This window comes from Lutjanus erythropterus, chromosome 13, assembly GCF_056507025.1.
Source record: "Lutjanus erythropterus isolate fLutEry1 chromosome 13, fLutEry1.hap2, whole genome shotgun sequence".
In the NCBI taxonomy this organism is placed as follows: Eukaryota; Metazoa; Chordata; class Actinopteri; order Lutjaniformes; family Lutjanidae; genus Lutjanus; species Lutjanus erythropterus.
Window position 1 is genome coordinate 25,578,087 of NC_139329.1, and position 16,994 is coordinate 25,595,080.

At 40.8% G+C, this 16,994-nt stretch overlaps 1 protein-coding gene across 1 annotated transcript in view; it reads right to left on the reverse strand.

Annotated features, from left to right (window-relative positions):
- The window catches only part of roraa (RAR-related orphan receptor A, paralog a), a 245,393-nt gene that overhangs the window by 67,794 nt on the left and 160,605 nt on the right, over nt 1–16,994 (reverse strand). The window contains exon 2 of the mRNA XM_084733413.1: nt 10,092–10,121. Coding sequence (XP_084589539.1) covers nt 10,092–10,121 — 30 coding nt within the window. The remainder of the gene's footprint in view (nt 1–10,091; nt 10,122–16,994) is intronic.

Genomic DNA, 16,994 nt, shown 5'->3' on the forward strand with positions numbered 1-16,994 from the left:
CTGAATACGCACACAGAGACAGATAATTTTGTTGGTCGAACAGATACACATAATGCCATCTCTCTGAACCTCTGACTGATTAAATATAAAAACGAGGCTACAATGAATGTACGAGCTGACAGTGTTGTTACACGTGTGAGAGGAGGAAAAAAAAAAAAAACTAAGCGAATTGATTTGAATTAGGCAGAGCTGCACTTTAATGACCGTGGTGAGAAATGAACTTGATCTTTAAAGTGAACCAACCTGCAGTCAGCCACGGTCTTATTAAGGACTGTGCCACTTAATCAGAGAAGACGCCAATTTAGCAGGGAGCTAACTATGCAGGAGGGACCCTCCGTGGCAGCAAACACATTATAGAGCGTCGTGTCACCTGACTGGCGCAGGTACGTATACATCCTCTCCCTCTCTTCTCCCAATCTGCCTTATTTTCCTGACTCCATATCTCCCTTCCTGTTTTTTTTTCTCTTTTTCTTACCCCTGCCGCAGACACAGTAGAATGAAAACCTGCCTTTGATGTCTGGGATCCTATAATGCTGAGCAGCAGAAATCCGCATGCCTGTTATCTGTAGAATCTTAATGATGACGGCTAACTTCACAATGGGTTAACCACATCTCTCTGTTCTCATGCTGCACACCCACAGAAACACAAATTAATAGCAATGGTGAAAAAAAAAACAGCATTTCTCTAATAAAGCAGATTCAACAAAATGTGCACAATGCGATCAGCACAAATGTCAATGTATAATATCACCGAGAGCTTTTGTGAGCACTTCTGCTTTCTTCTCTGCAGATGTAACTTTTTTTTCTCACTTTAGTTCTTGAGCAGAATGACATTATTTGTCAGAAACATGTGATCCTCACTTCAAATTTATCTAATTGAGTTTCAATAAACATCTGATGCTCACTATGCAAACAGTTTAGTTTGTTGTGTTTTGTCCCAACATATTTTTTTTTCTTTTGATGCACTCCATGACGATTATTATTGATCTTGAAATGGTGCCTACAAGAAGAGAAGAGTTTTATTATACGGGACATTTTACTGGTTGCATGGTTTATTCAACAACATTCTTGTGAATAATTCAGGAATTGAATTATATATGTTAATTTTACCCGCCTTTATTCATGCATGATGTTGCATCAGAATTTTCATATCCTAAAAAATCCATAATTGAATATTTCTGACAATAGATTTTTTTTTCCTTCTGCTCTGCTTTAGTATAATACGCCTCAAAGTACACTTCAGTGATCAGTGAAGACGAGCAGTTCATCAGATACATGCTGGTCAGAATGATGCGCTCTGAGGACAACAGGACCATCAGCGTCAGAGGGCTCAAATTGGCTTGGGGGCACTGATGGCTGCAAGAAAATTTACTTTTGTGTTTACGTTACTAATATATTTTCGTCATACTTAAATGACAATATGTAAAAAATGCAGATGATAAAGTGAGTATTACAGTCCAAATAGCGAGTTAGAGACATAGACTGTATATTAAATGGGTTGCAACACACTCTGCACAATGAGTGAAGTGGCTGCCTGTCTCACTGTCTGCCACACTCCATTAACATACTGCTCAATTTAACCATTCTTAACATCAACGACTCATAAACAGACACTAACTCATTCAGCATTAATTTTAACTCTAATTAATGTGAAAACGGCAAACAAAAACATTTCTTCCAGCCCAGAACAGAAATTTAAAAGGGGGGACACTGCAGCTTTGTGGTCAGAGAGGCGAGTACATTAACATGTTTCTTTGATCTCTGATGATATATCATGGTCATTTTATGATTTATTACGGTAAATATATTACAGATTTCTCCTTTAGCAAAAAAATGCAAAACAGCGATTTCTGTATTTTTTTATATACAGTACTGTGCAAAAGTTTTAAGCAGGTGTGAAGAAATGCTGTAAAGTAAGAATGCTTTACAATAATGGTACAATAATGAGTCTGCAGGCAGCAGTGAAACATGGTGGAGGTTCCTTGCAAGTTGGGGTTGCATTTCTGCAAATGGAGTTGGGGATTTGGTCAGGATTAATAGTGTTCTCAGCGCTGAGAAAAACAGGCAGATACTTATCCATCATGCATTACCATCAGGGAGGCGTCTGATTGGCCCCAAATTTATTCTGCAGCAGGATGACAACCGCCAAACATACAGCCAATGTCATTAGGAACTATCTTCAGTGTAAAGAAGAACAAGGAGTCCTGGAAGTGATGGTATGGCCCCCACAGAGCCCTGAGCTCAACATCATCGAGTCTGTCTGGGATTACATGAAGAGACAGGAGGATCTGAGGAAGCCTACATCCACAGAAGATCTGTGATTTGTTCTCCGAGATGTTTGGAACAACCTACCTGCTGAGTTCCTTCAAAAACTGTGTGCAAGTGTACCTAGAAGAATTGATGCCGTTTTGAGGAAAAGGGTGGTCAAATATTAATTTGATTTAGATTTTTTTTTTTTCGTTCGCTCACTTTGCATTTTGTAAATTGATGAAAATAAACAATTACATTTTATAGTTTTGAAAGCATTCTTACTTTACAGCATTTCTTCACACCTGCCTAAAACTTTTTCACAGTACTGTACATCAGTTAGCACTGGACACAAACTCAGAAATTCTTCTGTCACTTCAACTACTTGCTAATCTGCTTTGCCGCTGTATTTGCTGAAAGAGAAATACTGTTGAACAAGCTATTCTTTTCTAGACTAGATTATCATTGAATTTCAACATGTAATCCTTCAGAAATACATACATAGGCCTACAATACTTTTATTTTAGATAAAATTATGTTTGTATTTCAATTAAATTCAACTGAAGGGTAGTTTAAATTGGTATGAGACAACTAGAAAAACATGATTAACTAAAATAATTTTGTGGGACAGATTAAATTATACTTTTGACATCATGTTGCTGGCTGGAGAAGGGGAGAGGGGGCCAGAAATGGCATGTACTGTACATGTACGGCTCCGATTGAGAAACAGCACAAGGACATTTAATTATGTCCTGATCTTAAAGCTCTCCCATCAGCATCAGTCAGGATCATATCTGGAGGAGCTCCATGACCTCCGCCTCTGTCGCCCTCCATGAATCAAACCTTTCATTACATGCTGACACTCTTGTCCTGCGCTGAATGCGTGTACACCATGGGAAAGTGATGAGGCATCGGAAACCTGATGAGTGACGGATAACCTGCGCTTGTGCAAAGGCTGGCTGACTGCGCGCCGCGGCGAGCTTGCGTGAGGGCTGGCCGTGCCCTCCCAGCCACGCCAACTGCCTTGCCTGGCAGACGCCACCATCTCAGCGCAGCTCCTCGCTCCCTGGCCCCTCTCACCTGAGGTGGCAGACAGCCGGCAGAAGAGAAAAATCGCCAGCAGCAGATGGGGCCACTTACTTTGGCTGGCCCGTCCAAGCATTGTGTCCTTGTCACATGTCACTTACTCTTGTTTTCTGGTCTGACAACACTTCAAGACAGGGGCCTTTCAGTTTTTGGGTGAGACACAAAAGAGAAAGGGGTGAGGAAAAGCTGACGAGGCCTCTCTCCACTCCGGCTCAAATTTTCTGAAAGGGCCAGCGCCAAGAGAAGAACCAGATTAAGAGGCAACAAAAGCTGAGCACCCCCACAAAAAAGCTACAGTGCACCCCTACGGTTCCCCTCACCACTCTCCTCCTTATAAAACACCCCGGGCCCCCAGGAGGTGATAAAAAGAAGCGTCCCTACCCACAGAAACGTATGCAAAGAAAGTGTACAAAGGCCATTTGCAATTTTACAAAATGGCAGACATAATGCTTTTACTGAAAAATGAAGGCCTGCCATATTGTGTTGGGAGAGGAAAAAGTATGGCAGCGGAGGAAAAATGGAGAAAAATCATGCTGGCCTGGTTTACGACAAATAGATAGCTCTATTGATTTCCCTTTTACAGTGACTGTCCATCCCTCACTGTTGTGATTACACTGACCTATTTCAGAAAAAAAAAATAGCCGTCTATTATAGATTAAAGCAAAATGTCCAAAAAGAAAATACTTTTTTTTGTGCAACAAACAAATAGAGTAAGATGAAACATAACCTACAGTACAGAGGGAGAAAAAGATTGTGTCAATTTAAGCGTTCAATGTTGCTCTGGGAGAGGAGGAAACAACGAATTCTCGTACCACGCTGAGAATCAAATAACTTTCCACAGAAAAAAGCGGCTGTGCTTAGTGGGGCCCTGCATTGTCAATTTCAATTGTGACAAAAAGGCACCAACTTAAAATGATTGCAATATTGCTCAACAAACGTTTAAACATAATAATACCAATCTGACAAACTTGTAACAATGTTTAGTAAGAACAACGGCGTCTAACACATTTGATAATAATCTAATGTACTGTATGTGCTTACTGTATTGTGTGTCTTCCTCTAATACACTCCAGCACAGTTCAGTGTTGTATGCTTTGTGCTGATGATTCCTCTGCGTCTGTGTGTATTGCTGTGTGTGCTCGTCCTGCTCTGCTATGTCTGTGCTGCGCGTCTCACCAGACTATCTCTCGGCGCGTAGCTCAGGGGACTCTGGCTGGCTGATCTTCATTATCAGCCCTAGCTTAACAATGTACTGGATGCACTTCCCACATGAGTGCAACTAACAAATCCCCACAGAGCTGAATCAAGGCAACAATGTGATGAAATACCTTCAAACAACCACTGAGCATGGAACACTGAGCTATGCAGAGACAACTCACACTGCCCCGGGCGATTCCACAGGAGTGCGCCTGTTGCCAAGCAAAATTAGACAGCAACTGGGACATATTATTCTCCTAAATTGGCAATGTACAGCCCTATTAAGGACCATAAATCTCATGTTTGATTAACTGAAAATACTTCGACTCACACAGCCAATGCATTAGCGTTCTACAACTCAGAATTCCAAGTGGGATCAGCCATGTCATCTGGAGGTAAAGCAGACGCTTTACATGCGTGAAAGCTGTCATTGTGCCGTGTGAACACAGAGAGCATTATTGGGATTAATAACGCTGTTAGCATATTTTTCCAAACATGCACCAGACTACTTTTATGAGAGAGATTTCACATGCACAAAGACATGAAATCTACCATCTCAGCTTTATAACTTTGAGTGAGTCTCAGTGACTGATGACTAATTTTATTGTAACTCTGCACTGTGTTTTTCTACGGCAGTGCAGAGGAATCTAAATCATCTGGTTCTTTTAAAACAGATTGGCTGTACTATTACTATGTGAGTGCACATCTCTTGACGAGAGAAACTCAATACAAGCTGCTAGCAAATAAATGAAGATGCAGGAGCAAGGCCATGTTTCTCAATCAGTGTAAGGAGTCTGTCGCCACAATGGAGATAAATATAGAGTGAAAAAACTGGGACTCTCTGCAGCACATCTGTAAGACTGAGGAGAGGAAGCCTCGTCTGTCTCCTTTTCTCTTTTTCCTGGAGTTACATTTGTACTACTGCCTCCCTCTGGCCACTTGATTCCGAATCTAAACCCAGACACACACTACATATAGTGCACATTAACACAGGGGGGCTGGCAGAATAACACAAACACCCGTGAAATATAATGAAATCAAATACAATAACAATGCATGAATAGTGCATTATTATTGTATTTGGCACATAGAATTGTGCCTTTGTGATGCTTCAATTCTTCAGCTTTTGTTAACTTTTGTTTGACTGCAAATTCAGCTCTTCTGTGATTTTTGAGTACATGTTTTTTTGGTGCTGCTGCATTGGATTTTATGGCACCACTTTACAATAAGGCCAGTCTTACAAAGAATTAATAAATGGTTTATAATTTGGTTGTAAAGAAATTATTAAAAAACAATTATTAACCAGTTATAACAGTTTTCAAACATTGACGTGGGCTCACTATCCAAGACCCAGTTACTACTTACTGCTTATTAATCTTACCATTCACTACCATTTATAAATGGAAAAAGGGGGCCTTTCCCTCAATTATTACATGGCTTTGTGAAATATTCAATTCTGATTGGTCTGTTTTTTTCTGAATAGCAGACTGTTGCTATTACAAACAGATCACTGACATGGATGCAGTTCTGATCACAGGAAGAGGAATAAAATATTTTTTTAAATCAATAAAATCATTTCTAAACCCAATATTTTGTGTCAAATTGTTGATTTTTTTAGTGCACTAAGCAGGATAATGTACAATGAGCAGGTCTTTATGGCAAATAAACCTTGACAGGGTGATTCAGGAGCACGACAACAAGTGGAGGGGTCTTGAATCACCCTCAAGGTTGCTTACGTATACGACCATCACCATTTATTAACGACTTACTACCATTTGTAATCGACTAAAGAGAGCCTTATTGTAAAGTGTACAATGAATGCATGCTGAAAACGTCACGTAAAACAATACCGCCAAAACCTTAGTTTATGGATTTGGTCATTTGAAACCTAACTGATAACATAATTTATGAGAGCAGTCTTATTGTAAAGATTTTAATGTAATATATATATATATATATATATGAATATATATATATATATATATATATGTGTGTTTCTGTTTTTAGGACATATTAGCATAGTGTCAATTTTGTCTTGTATCTTTGGTCTTTGGTCTTTGATCTTTTACAGAGCAAACTTTTAAAAATATATACAACTTAAAGGAGAAATATGTAATATTTTTTACTGTACTAAATCATAAAATGGCCATTATATGTAATCAGAGATTAAGGAAACATACTTTAAAATTTTTATTCTGGACCAGAAAAACTGTTTCTTTTTTGTCACGCATTTCACATTTATTTGACTTAAAATTAATGTCAGCTCTTCGCCAAATGAGTTAGTGTCTGTTTATGAGTCATAAGAAATTATACAATAAATAGGGATTCCACCTACAACCATAGTTAATATGGTTTGTCAGTTTTTTTCACTGAACATCTACAGCTCCAAGAAAGAGACAGCATTAGCTCTGGGTAATCAGGAGATCTGCTCTGTTCGAGGAAGAGCATCCTGGCTACACGACCTGTGAGAGTCTGTGTGTGTATTAGCTAGCTCTCTGCTATTTGAGCTGTGAGACAGAGCCCCAGACTGCTGATGGTAGATTAGAGGTGAGACGTCTAATCTCAGTGTAATCAGCTGCTGCATCTGATCCTCCGCTCCACACCATCTCTCTCAACAGGTCCAAACAGAAACTCATCTCACAGCAGCAACACAGCAGCCGTGACGAGGCAGGAGAAGGTGACGGCGTGTATCTGGCGTCCACCACTGAAATAAGAAAAACTTAAACCCCTGATCTTTTTTTCTGTCATCTCCTTTTTGAAAACAGGCAGTTTTTTACGGACACACCAGCTGCTACTAAAAGTCCACATGACAGAGAATAATGTAAAGCTGTCAGGGAAATGTACAGGAAAACCACAGCTGACTTCTTGTTGAGAATAACAGCCTTGTGGTACAAGAAATTGTTGGCGTGGGGCCGCCCCTGATGGGGGAATGAAGAGAGAAGAGAGGAGAGGGTGCTGCCTCAGAAAATCTACACACTATAAAAACAAAAAAGTTAAGTAAATGCAGAATTTCAAGGCAACTTACTTGAAAAGATTTTTGTGTTTTGAGCCCAAATCAAATCTCACATTTTGAGAAAGTTTAACCAAGTAACCAAGTTTCTTCTTTAGATAAACTTATATCTTTGTGTTTTAGAAACCCCAAAAACTGTGTGCAATTTTTGAAACAAAAAATTGGGGGGGGGGGGGGGGGATTAAACTCAAAGATTCTAGTTTATCTAAAGTAAATTAAATAGATTCTAAAGATTATATGTCAGAAAAACTTTGTTTAATTTATTTCATAACTCAAGAGTGAGTTGGATTCAAAACTCAAAATCTACTGAATGCATTTGCCTTGAAATTATGGATTTTCTCAAGATTTTTTTTATAGCTTTTTTGTTTTGTTTTGTTGTCTTTTTTTTTTTTTTTTTTTTACAGTGCATAAGTGCATACCATGAGTCCTTATAAGAACCAAAATGGGAAGAGGACATCACCGCCATGGGTGCAATGATATAAGTATCTGTTTTCATCTAGAATACTTCACCTTATGATGGCTCAATGATTAGTCCAGTCAGGTGGGGAGAGGAAGAGGGAAGTGGAGGAAAGAAAGATGGAAGAGAAGACCAGAGGAGAGGAGAGGAGAGGAGAGGAGAGGAGAGGAGAGGAGAGGAGAGGAGAGGAGAGGAGAGGAGTGTGCCAGTGAACAGCTGCCCCTGTAATTTATATTGATGAGGGGACAGGCATGGCAGGGAGCTTCCAGCAGTTTGATCACTCAGGCAGAGTGGGGAGTTAGTCAGAGACACGGCCCATCCCTGTGGTCCGGGTTGGACTGGGAAGACCTCCTAAACACACACGCTTGCACACACACATACACACACACGCACATACAAGCAAGAGTGCCAAGCTCACATTACGAGCGGTGGTGCGGACTGGTGTAGCGGGGAAGCCAATGTTTTCACTCAGAGAACAGAAATAGATCTACAGCCTGACTATAACCATGTAGGGCAGAGAGATCTCCCTCATTATTACTCCAGCAGCCATATAATCACCAGGCTTCTCTGAAAAAGACCTTCTCTCCACGCTCTCAATGACCATTAACTGGTCCTTGAATGTCTTCTTGTGCACACAGCTCTGACAAGGTCCTACAGCCGCTTCCTGTCTGTGAGGCACAGCAATCAACTACTTGTTAAGGGGCTTTACTTTGATTTCCTCACATGGACAAGATTTGAATATTTCTCACTGAAATGAGACAGCGTAGTCCAGTCTCTGCCCAGGGCTTTGAACCCAAGACTCTTAAATCATGCTCTTTGATTTGAGCCCCCTTCCGGTGTAGAGGTGCTTAGCGCCGCACTAATTAAGATAGTGGGGCGGTGGATGGTGGGTCAAAGCGTTTCTGTTCTACCTTGAAGATATCCTGACACAAACACACACACACACACACACACACATCAGGAGAAAAAAAAAAAACTACCATAGCCCCTCCAGACAAGCTAATAGCTTAACACACAATCATGCTGCTGTTTTGACGGGGCTGTTTGAGTAAGGTAGAGCTGTCGAGCATAGAAGATCATATCCTTTGCCCCGCTGTCTGATGTAAGACAGAGCCAGGGTGTTTTACAGGGCGAGATGTGCAGCCTCTCACAATCTGAAGCACTCCGACCGCTCGAACAGAAAAGCCCTCTGGCCGTCCCTCTCCACAAGTTTCATCAGAGTGATCAGAGCAAAAGGATAGCCTTCAGGGCTAGTTTCTTCCATTCACACAGTGGGGTATGAACACACACGCATAGATAGATGTACACACACACGCAGACACACTGCAGTACACAACACAAAAGCGTTTTTACATGCCTTTTCGATTGCACTTCACACGTGTCAAAATAGAGTACAAATCTCTTGGAAATCATTGATTTCTACAGGTTTGACTGTTCATCAATTCTTCATGAGCAGACTGAAATTGAAAAGGCGGTGGTGGTTGTAAAAGGCAAAGCCTGTGTGCTGCTGTTGTAGTGCACAAAGAATTCTTGCATCTCACATGTGAGACATGTGTCACATACTGTGTCTGTATCTTTCAATTTCAGTGATACAATCTGTACTTGAAGAATACAAACTCTTGGTAGTTAATGCAGCCTCAGAGGTTACAAACCACCGCACAACACCACATCCGCGTTGCTCAGCTGCAAGGCCTTGCAGAAAACAAAGGAGTGCTTCAGCACACTGTCTGCTTCAACCGTGCCTGATTATCAAACAGTCATAAGACTGCATAGCATTTTAATTTCCTCTCTGGGGTTATCATCACATTCTCCCCTGGATGGAGAAATACGAAGTAGTGAGATTGGATGGCACAGATCTAATTGAAGGTATTGATTTATTACAATACAGGCAACAATATGTATATAGGCACTGATGAAAGAAGAGTCAACATAGATGGAAACACGATCTTATCATCTCTACTGTGTGTGAAGCATGGAGAAATTGTTTTTTCCAAATTAAGTCAGTGTAAAATTCGTCTTAGAAATAAATGACAATTGTAGTGCAACAGAAACAAAAATGAAAAACAAAGTAATAAAAGAAGTCTTTGTACTCACAGGTATGTGTCTTCTTTGTTACTGAGATACCTGCAAGAGAAAACAAATAAGCCATGAAACAGTATATAAAAAACACTGCAAAATACCAATCACAAACCAGAGTTTAATACAGTAGCTAGCTGATAGTGATCACGGCGATGAAGAGGTAGACCCTGTGGTCCAACAGACTGTCACTGTCCAAGGTCACTGACGTGGCAGGCCCAGGGCAATTATGTGTGTATGCTGGTGTATGACCCGCGGTCATGCTACATCAACATGGAGGTGGCTGAAACTCTATCCTCTGCAGGCAATGAGTGAAAAATTATACTAAAACAAACAACATTTGGAATGCTAATGTGTTGAGCAGCTACACTGATTGGACCCGAGCAAATGATTCAGCCTGTGGCCCCGAGCGGGATGGGGGCACTTTGACCTCAACGTGAGTTAGTTAATCCTTTATTTAAACAGGTAGTCTCATCGAGATCAGGACCTCTTTTTCAAGAGAGTCTGTGCACAAAAACAATCACAAATTAACTTACATGGCACCAATTAAGTCAGGATATGAGGAAAAACAATTTAATGTAACAATTAAAAGATCTAAGAATAATGTCTTCAAGTTTTCAACAATGTAAAGGGGACTCTTTGTACCACCTCTGGGTACGATGCAAATCAGTGATCTTAAAAATAGCATCCACCTTTTATGATTTCCATTCTTCATGATAGTGATTGATAATAGATGTATTAACTTAAAAGAATTATCAGATAAAGGGTGCCATATGAATTGGTACTGTCAAAATGTGCATTACAGTGTAGAGCGGTACAGAGTATACAACATACTTTGTGAGAATGAAAGAGGACCAAAATGGACCCCTGTTGCACACCTTTACTAACTTTAGGGGCTATTGTTGTGGCTATGTGGATAGTAATTATTTATAAGCAGCCTTCCGTACATTTTAAATGTACACTCTGGGTTTTACAATAGACACAAAAACAAAGCAAATTAAGAAATAACAACTGAATAACAGCATCTGTATTTGCGGATCACTAACAGAGATGATGTACAACATATACACTGGGCAGTCAAGGTACCAGTGGTCAGTCAGTTGGTCAGTAACTTAGTCAGTCAGGTTGCAGTGTCAGCCTTTGCTCCTCTAAAATACCAGCAACCCCTGGAGAAAATCCAACAGGGAAGTATACAGTCCAGCAAATTATTCCTCCTCCTGACACAGACTCCAGAGACTCTTCTGTTTGCCACAAGCTGGTTACAATAACTAAGACTTTGCAACACAATCTGATGTTGCGGTAAAGCTGTTTTTTCTGTCCTCCACTGGCCATAAAATTTAGCGTATGAAACCCTGTTGGGAAGTTGCAGGGTCCTGTTTTCGAGCTAATGCATTACATGGTGTGTAGACTTGCGTAATTTAAGGCAGTATCAGAGGTCTTTTCCAAAACTGGTATTAGTATATATGTAGGTATGATCCAATAACGCTGTAATTAAATGAGCACTGAGAGGGTCAGAAAGATTTGATAAACTACAGATGAGATACGAGCACTGATATGTGTAGTTCCAAACTGCTCATCAAATCATCAAGTTGCCCATCTGACCAGCGTGAGTCAAACCTGTCTGAGGCTGAGGTGGAGCTGGCCTTCCTCAACCCTTCGGGTGTCAACTCATCGAATGAGCCACTTCGGTTCTTGTCGCTGCTCCGGCTGCTCCTCCTGTCTGCAACATTGCTCTAATGCCCCAGGAGCCTGACGCGGACGAGCGCACAGCCAGCCACGGTCCCCAGCGGCCCGCTGGATGCTCATGCTTTGCAGGGCGATAGCACACTAATAGATCCCACTTGTCATGCGGAAGCAATGGCTAATTTTTCTACAGCTTGCATTTGAAACTCGGGGGACGGCGAGCTGACATGATTCAATAACTCTCTGTGAAAAAGGCGTCTGGCCGGAGATAACAATGTTTCAGACACGTTTGAGGGGAAACGAGTCAAAGAGCAACGAGGGGGAAAACAAATAAGCCCTTCAGCCTCCTATAGACATACACACAGAAACACATAACTGATATCAACTCCACTGAGCAGAAAGAGGGAGAACAGTCACCTAGGGGCCAGCAGTCTGTGATGGAGCTCTTGAATTGTTCCAGTGCTCAGGGCCAAAAAGCTTCTGTTCTGTCCAACTGTGACATTACGCAAGAAGAAAATAAACAGTAATCCAGTCTTAATTCTACACTTCAATCATACGGCATGGAAGCCAGCGAGAGCTGATGGTCCATTAAAGAGTGGCGGTGTCAAGGTGCTGCAACACAAGGAAGCTGTAAAAGCCTGTATTAAGCAGTTAACTGGCTCTTTGTTTTGATGGGTAGGACAACTTTTTAGACCATGTAAGGAACATAGCTGGTGCGCTTAGTGGAAACTGAATTAGAAGGAAATGGCAAATAAGCAACTTTTTCCTGGATTTTTCTCAAACCTTACACTGCTACTTCTACAGACACATTAAACAGTCATTCTCGTACTATTTAAGGGTGGTGTGCTGATAAAAACATAAGAAATCTAATTTTATTTCATATAAAATGTAACTAACATACAGATTTCAAAATGATAATGTGTTTGTCTGCTTCATAAGATGTGCCTCTACCTGACTATAGAACATCAAACTTATGTTTTTTTGCAAAGCAACGTTGTTTATAACAGAGGAAGTGAAAGAAACACCAGTCTGCATGACCTTATGTGTACAGTATGTATACGCTCTCACCCACGGTTAGCCACACAGACCACACTGATAACATTTGCAAGCTGTGACTGGCTCCTACACTTTCTTGACAAAGATCAATTCATCTGACATTGTGAAGGCTCATGTTTCCAAACCTCAGATTTTCATTCATTTTTAATCTATAATCATGTCCTATATAATAAGCTTAAGGCCAACATGCTATTTACAATATTTATTGGACATTTTCACATTATAGATATTCATAAGACGACAATGCATCAAAAATTAAGAAACAGAAAAACTTAAATTTGACATTTTTTTTAATTATTATTATTTTATTTTTTTTATTTTAAATTGTTATTTTTTATTTAAGTGTAATTCTGATACCAAGTTAACTTCTATTGCTCCTCTAGTGAACATGCTACAGTAAATTCAAAAGCTTCACAAAGTCAATTCTATTTAAAGGGGGTTTTTGCTATAAAGGTACCCAGGGGAATTTCCCATGTATACAAACAGCTTTGTTTACTGGACTTTCGTTTAGTTTCCTTAGGGCCTAAAAAAATATGTTGAATGCATTTACTGCCTCACGAAAAAAGTGTTTATTTTTTCTGAAACCTGCATTGTTTAAATAGTCCAGCGGTCGCCTTCCTCCTCTCTTTCTTTGGACCATTTTGCTACCTGTTATTGCATGTTACTGCAATCAACTGTCAATATGCAATACCCACCCCCACTGCAGTCAACAAAGATGTGCGCCACATCAACCCGATACTTGTGGCATGCGAGTGTGTCCTTATGTACTTACTACTGAAACAACTCAATGACTTCCCCACAGTGTCACTAGAAGATTTGTTATCAAGTCAGTGAAACCAAATGAACAGAAACACCTTATGATATGAAAATTATTCTCTTCATTAATATGTTCTAAGGTACAGAGAGAAAATCAATGGTGTCTTTTACAGCAAAGGCTCATTTGGCCTGTTGCTATGCAGGTTAGAGGAAGCGGGAGGGGCGGGTTAGTGGGCCCACTTCTTCCTCTATGTGTCATTCAGAGCACTGTGATTGGAGGTGGCAAGGAGAAGAGGCCACAAAGCCAATGAATGAGTCAGGCGGTGAGAAAGAAGGAGTTAGCTCTGGGCACTGACATTGGCAATGCCTGCCAGCTCATGTCTTCTCCACTGGATGGCAGGTTCAGAGGTCGGTGTGGAGGTGAAGCTCTCCTTGGCTGACAAACACGCTGCTAGAAAGATGCTTACAACTTGAGGATCCCCCTTTTTTAAATGTCCATGTGCTTTGTGGCCATTAAGTAATCGTATATCATTTTTACACCAAATTAAGTGCATATATGCAAGTTCTTTAAATACAACCAAACCTACTAGAATAGATTGACTCTTTTCCATTGCCAGTAGACATGTTTGCCTGTCTGTCTTTTTCTAAAGAGTGCCTAAATCTCAGGCTCAACTGTGTGCAGGAGAGCAGAGAGAAAGATGTTGTTAAAGGCTTCTGTTTTCAGCTCTTAGTACTTTTGTAGCTTCTAACTGTATCTCTGTGGTTTAATGTTTTGTTGCACATTGGATTTAAATAACAAAATAAGGGGAGGCTTTTATTGTGAAGAATTATATGAAATAAAAATCTTAATCCACTATTCAGATGCTTGACTAAAGATGAGCGTGTCATAAATATACACTTTCAAGCGGGTCCAGACTCCACTGTGCTGGGCTGATGAGTCAAACCAGGCAGCACATATGGATGGAAAAGGAGCAAAAGAGTTGAAGAAGTTACCGACGGAAGTGATGAGCCTTCACGGCCTACGTGGGAAATGGGCAAAAATACACCCAGGTGTCATGTTTCCATCACTATTGATTGAAGATGGGGCTGATAAAAACCTGTGACGGCTACGGATATGGGAATGAATGTACCTTTTCCTACTTAAGACAAAAGTCAAATGTTGGTGGGTTTTTGTCCAATGTAAAAGGAGATATAGATATCTAAATTAAAAGGCAAGCCTGTTGTCTGTATGAAGTTGCAGCTGAGTTATAATTTCAGCACTACTATTTGTCACAATGGAAGGAGGGACAGTTGTCTCCGTGTGGCCTTTGATCAGTCATATTTTCCTTTGCAACGGTAAACAATTCAGCATATGTTCTCATGAGACTTTACCTAAGCTATAGAGGAAGACAGGCACTGTGCAGGCGACTGGAGGTTAACCTCCACCACATCTATCTGCAGGGGGGCACACATCCTGTAAACATGCCACTTAGACAGGAGGAGAGTGAGTGTGGGGTTTGGCAGCCACAGTGCTGCAGCCGGCTGTGGAGCACCGTGCCATCGCAGGCGACTCAAAGTGACAGCGCTGTAATGAAGTCTGAGGCGCATGGCAGGCTGTACGTCATAATTTCAGGTTCCTTAAAGCCTGACAGGGAATGATTATCATGGATGGTTATTGTCACCCTGCCTCCCTGGGAGACGAGGCGTGCTCTGGGGTTGTTGCACCGTGACATTCAAAGTTACAGTCTCCTTCATATAATGGAGCTGTCCTCTCAGCGCGCTAATGGGAGCGATCCATTTAACCTGTGCCAGAAACACACAGACGAGGAAGTTCCTAATGCGAGGCCTCTCCCGTGGGGACGTCACACTCCCCCCCTGGCTGCTCCCTTCCTGCTGCTTGATTCATTGACTGGCGCTCCTCACTTATCCTCATTCACTGTTCAGTCTGGGGAGACAGGGAGGCTCGCTTCCTGCCGCCTGCTCCACATGCCACTGCTGCACGCCCGCCGCACACAAGGACACAGCCGGCGCAACAGACCCAGCTGCAGGAAGAGCCGGTGAGGGCCCAGTGAGGGACGGGCTAGACACCTACTGGAATTACGGGTCAATACCACAGGCCTTGGGAATGCTAGCAGTACACACTCTCTACTGTTAATAAGGCCTCTTAGATAGAAAAAAAACAGCCAGCAATAATGAGAGGGTTTGGTTATTGTCCTGTCTTAATGATGGCAGTTGTATGGGACTGTTAATTTTAGGCTACTCCTGAGGTTGCTGGTTAATGATGGTGCCTAACCCATGGTCATCTTAAGAATGATCGATGTCGCCGCATTCAGCAGTCCATCTTTTGACTGCTGCGCCTGCCCGACTGACAAATTGCTGCTACATTCCTGAGAGAAAATAATTAGAAACAATTAATGTGTTTCTCCTCCTCGCCATCACAAAGCTCCAAAAGCAATCGCAATTGTTTAGGAAAGATGTTTTGCTGTGATTTTAGGGTCACACTTTACTTATAATAATAATAATAAGACGTAACAAGCCATACTTAAATAAGCCGTACGGAAATAATATGGTCTTTATTTGACAGTATTAGACCCTTTATTACACCCTTATTAGACTTAATTAGAGGTAATTAGGGACACATTATAATAGAAATGCACTATAAACTGAAGTGCATCATTTCCCAGTGTTAGACCTTAATTAGATTCTCTTAGAGGGTAATTATTATTATTATTACATTACAACAGAACAGTACTGTATACTAAAGTGAAATGAAATGTCTAATAAAGAACATTAATTTGAATAAATTTGTTGGTCTGATTTGATACAGAGTATGCCTTGCTTATTCAGTAGGTGACTTGCTTAGATTGTCTGCTTGGTTCAATTCATACATTTATTTAAAAAAAATCTCTTAAAGTAATGACAGTACAGTATAAAGCACAGCCAGAGTACAAAGATATGATACAAGGTTACTGTTGCATTAATGCTCATCTCATCAAAAGTCATAAAACAAGATGGATGAGCTGATTCAAGGACCTCTGTGCTGTTCTAACTTTGGCAGTCTTTGTGAAGGCCAAGTTTCATACACAAAGTCATTTAAACAATCCTCCCTTTTGCAGTGACACACTTAGCCTTATTAGCTATTATAACTGCTATAAACTATACGTGCAAAAATTTAATGATTAAAAAAGCACAATGATTCTAATCAGCTGCCCCCTAATATACTAAAACACTTAATCCATGGAGAGGCCAACTCTCTGGGGAGGCTCAAGAGAAAAATGACTTCTCTGTCTCCAGGCGCTGTTATTTCTGGTCATTTCTAATTGGTTTTAACTAAAAGCAACCACTCCGAGACTCCACAGGTTACTTCAATGCATCGCTATGGAATTGTCTGCAAATAGAAGATATACATCCAAATTAGTTTTAGAGGACACCACAATTGTCTTTCAG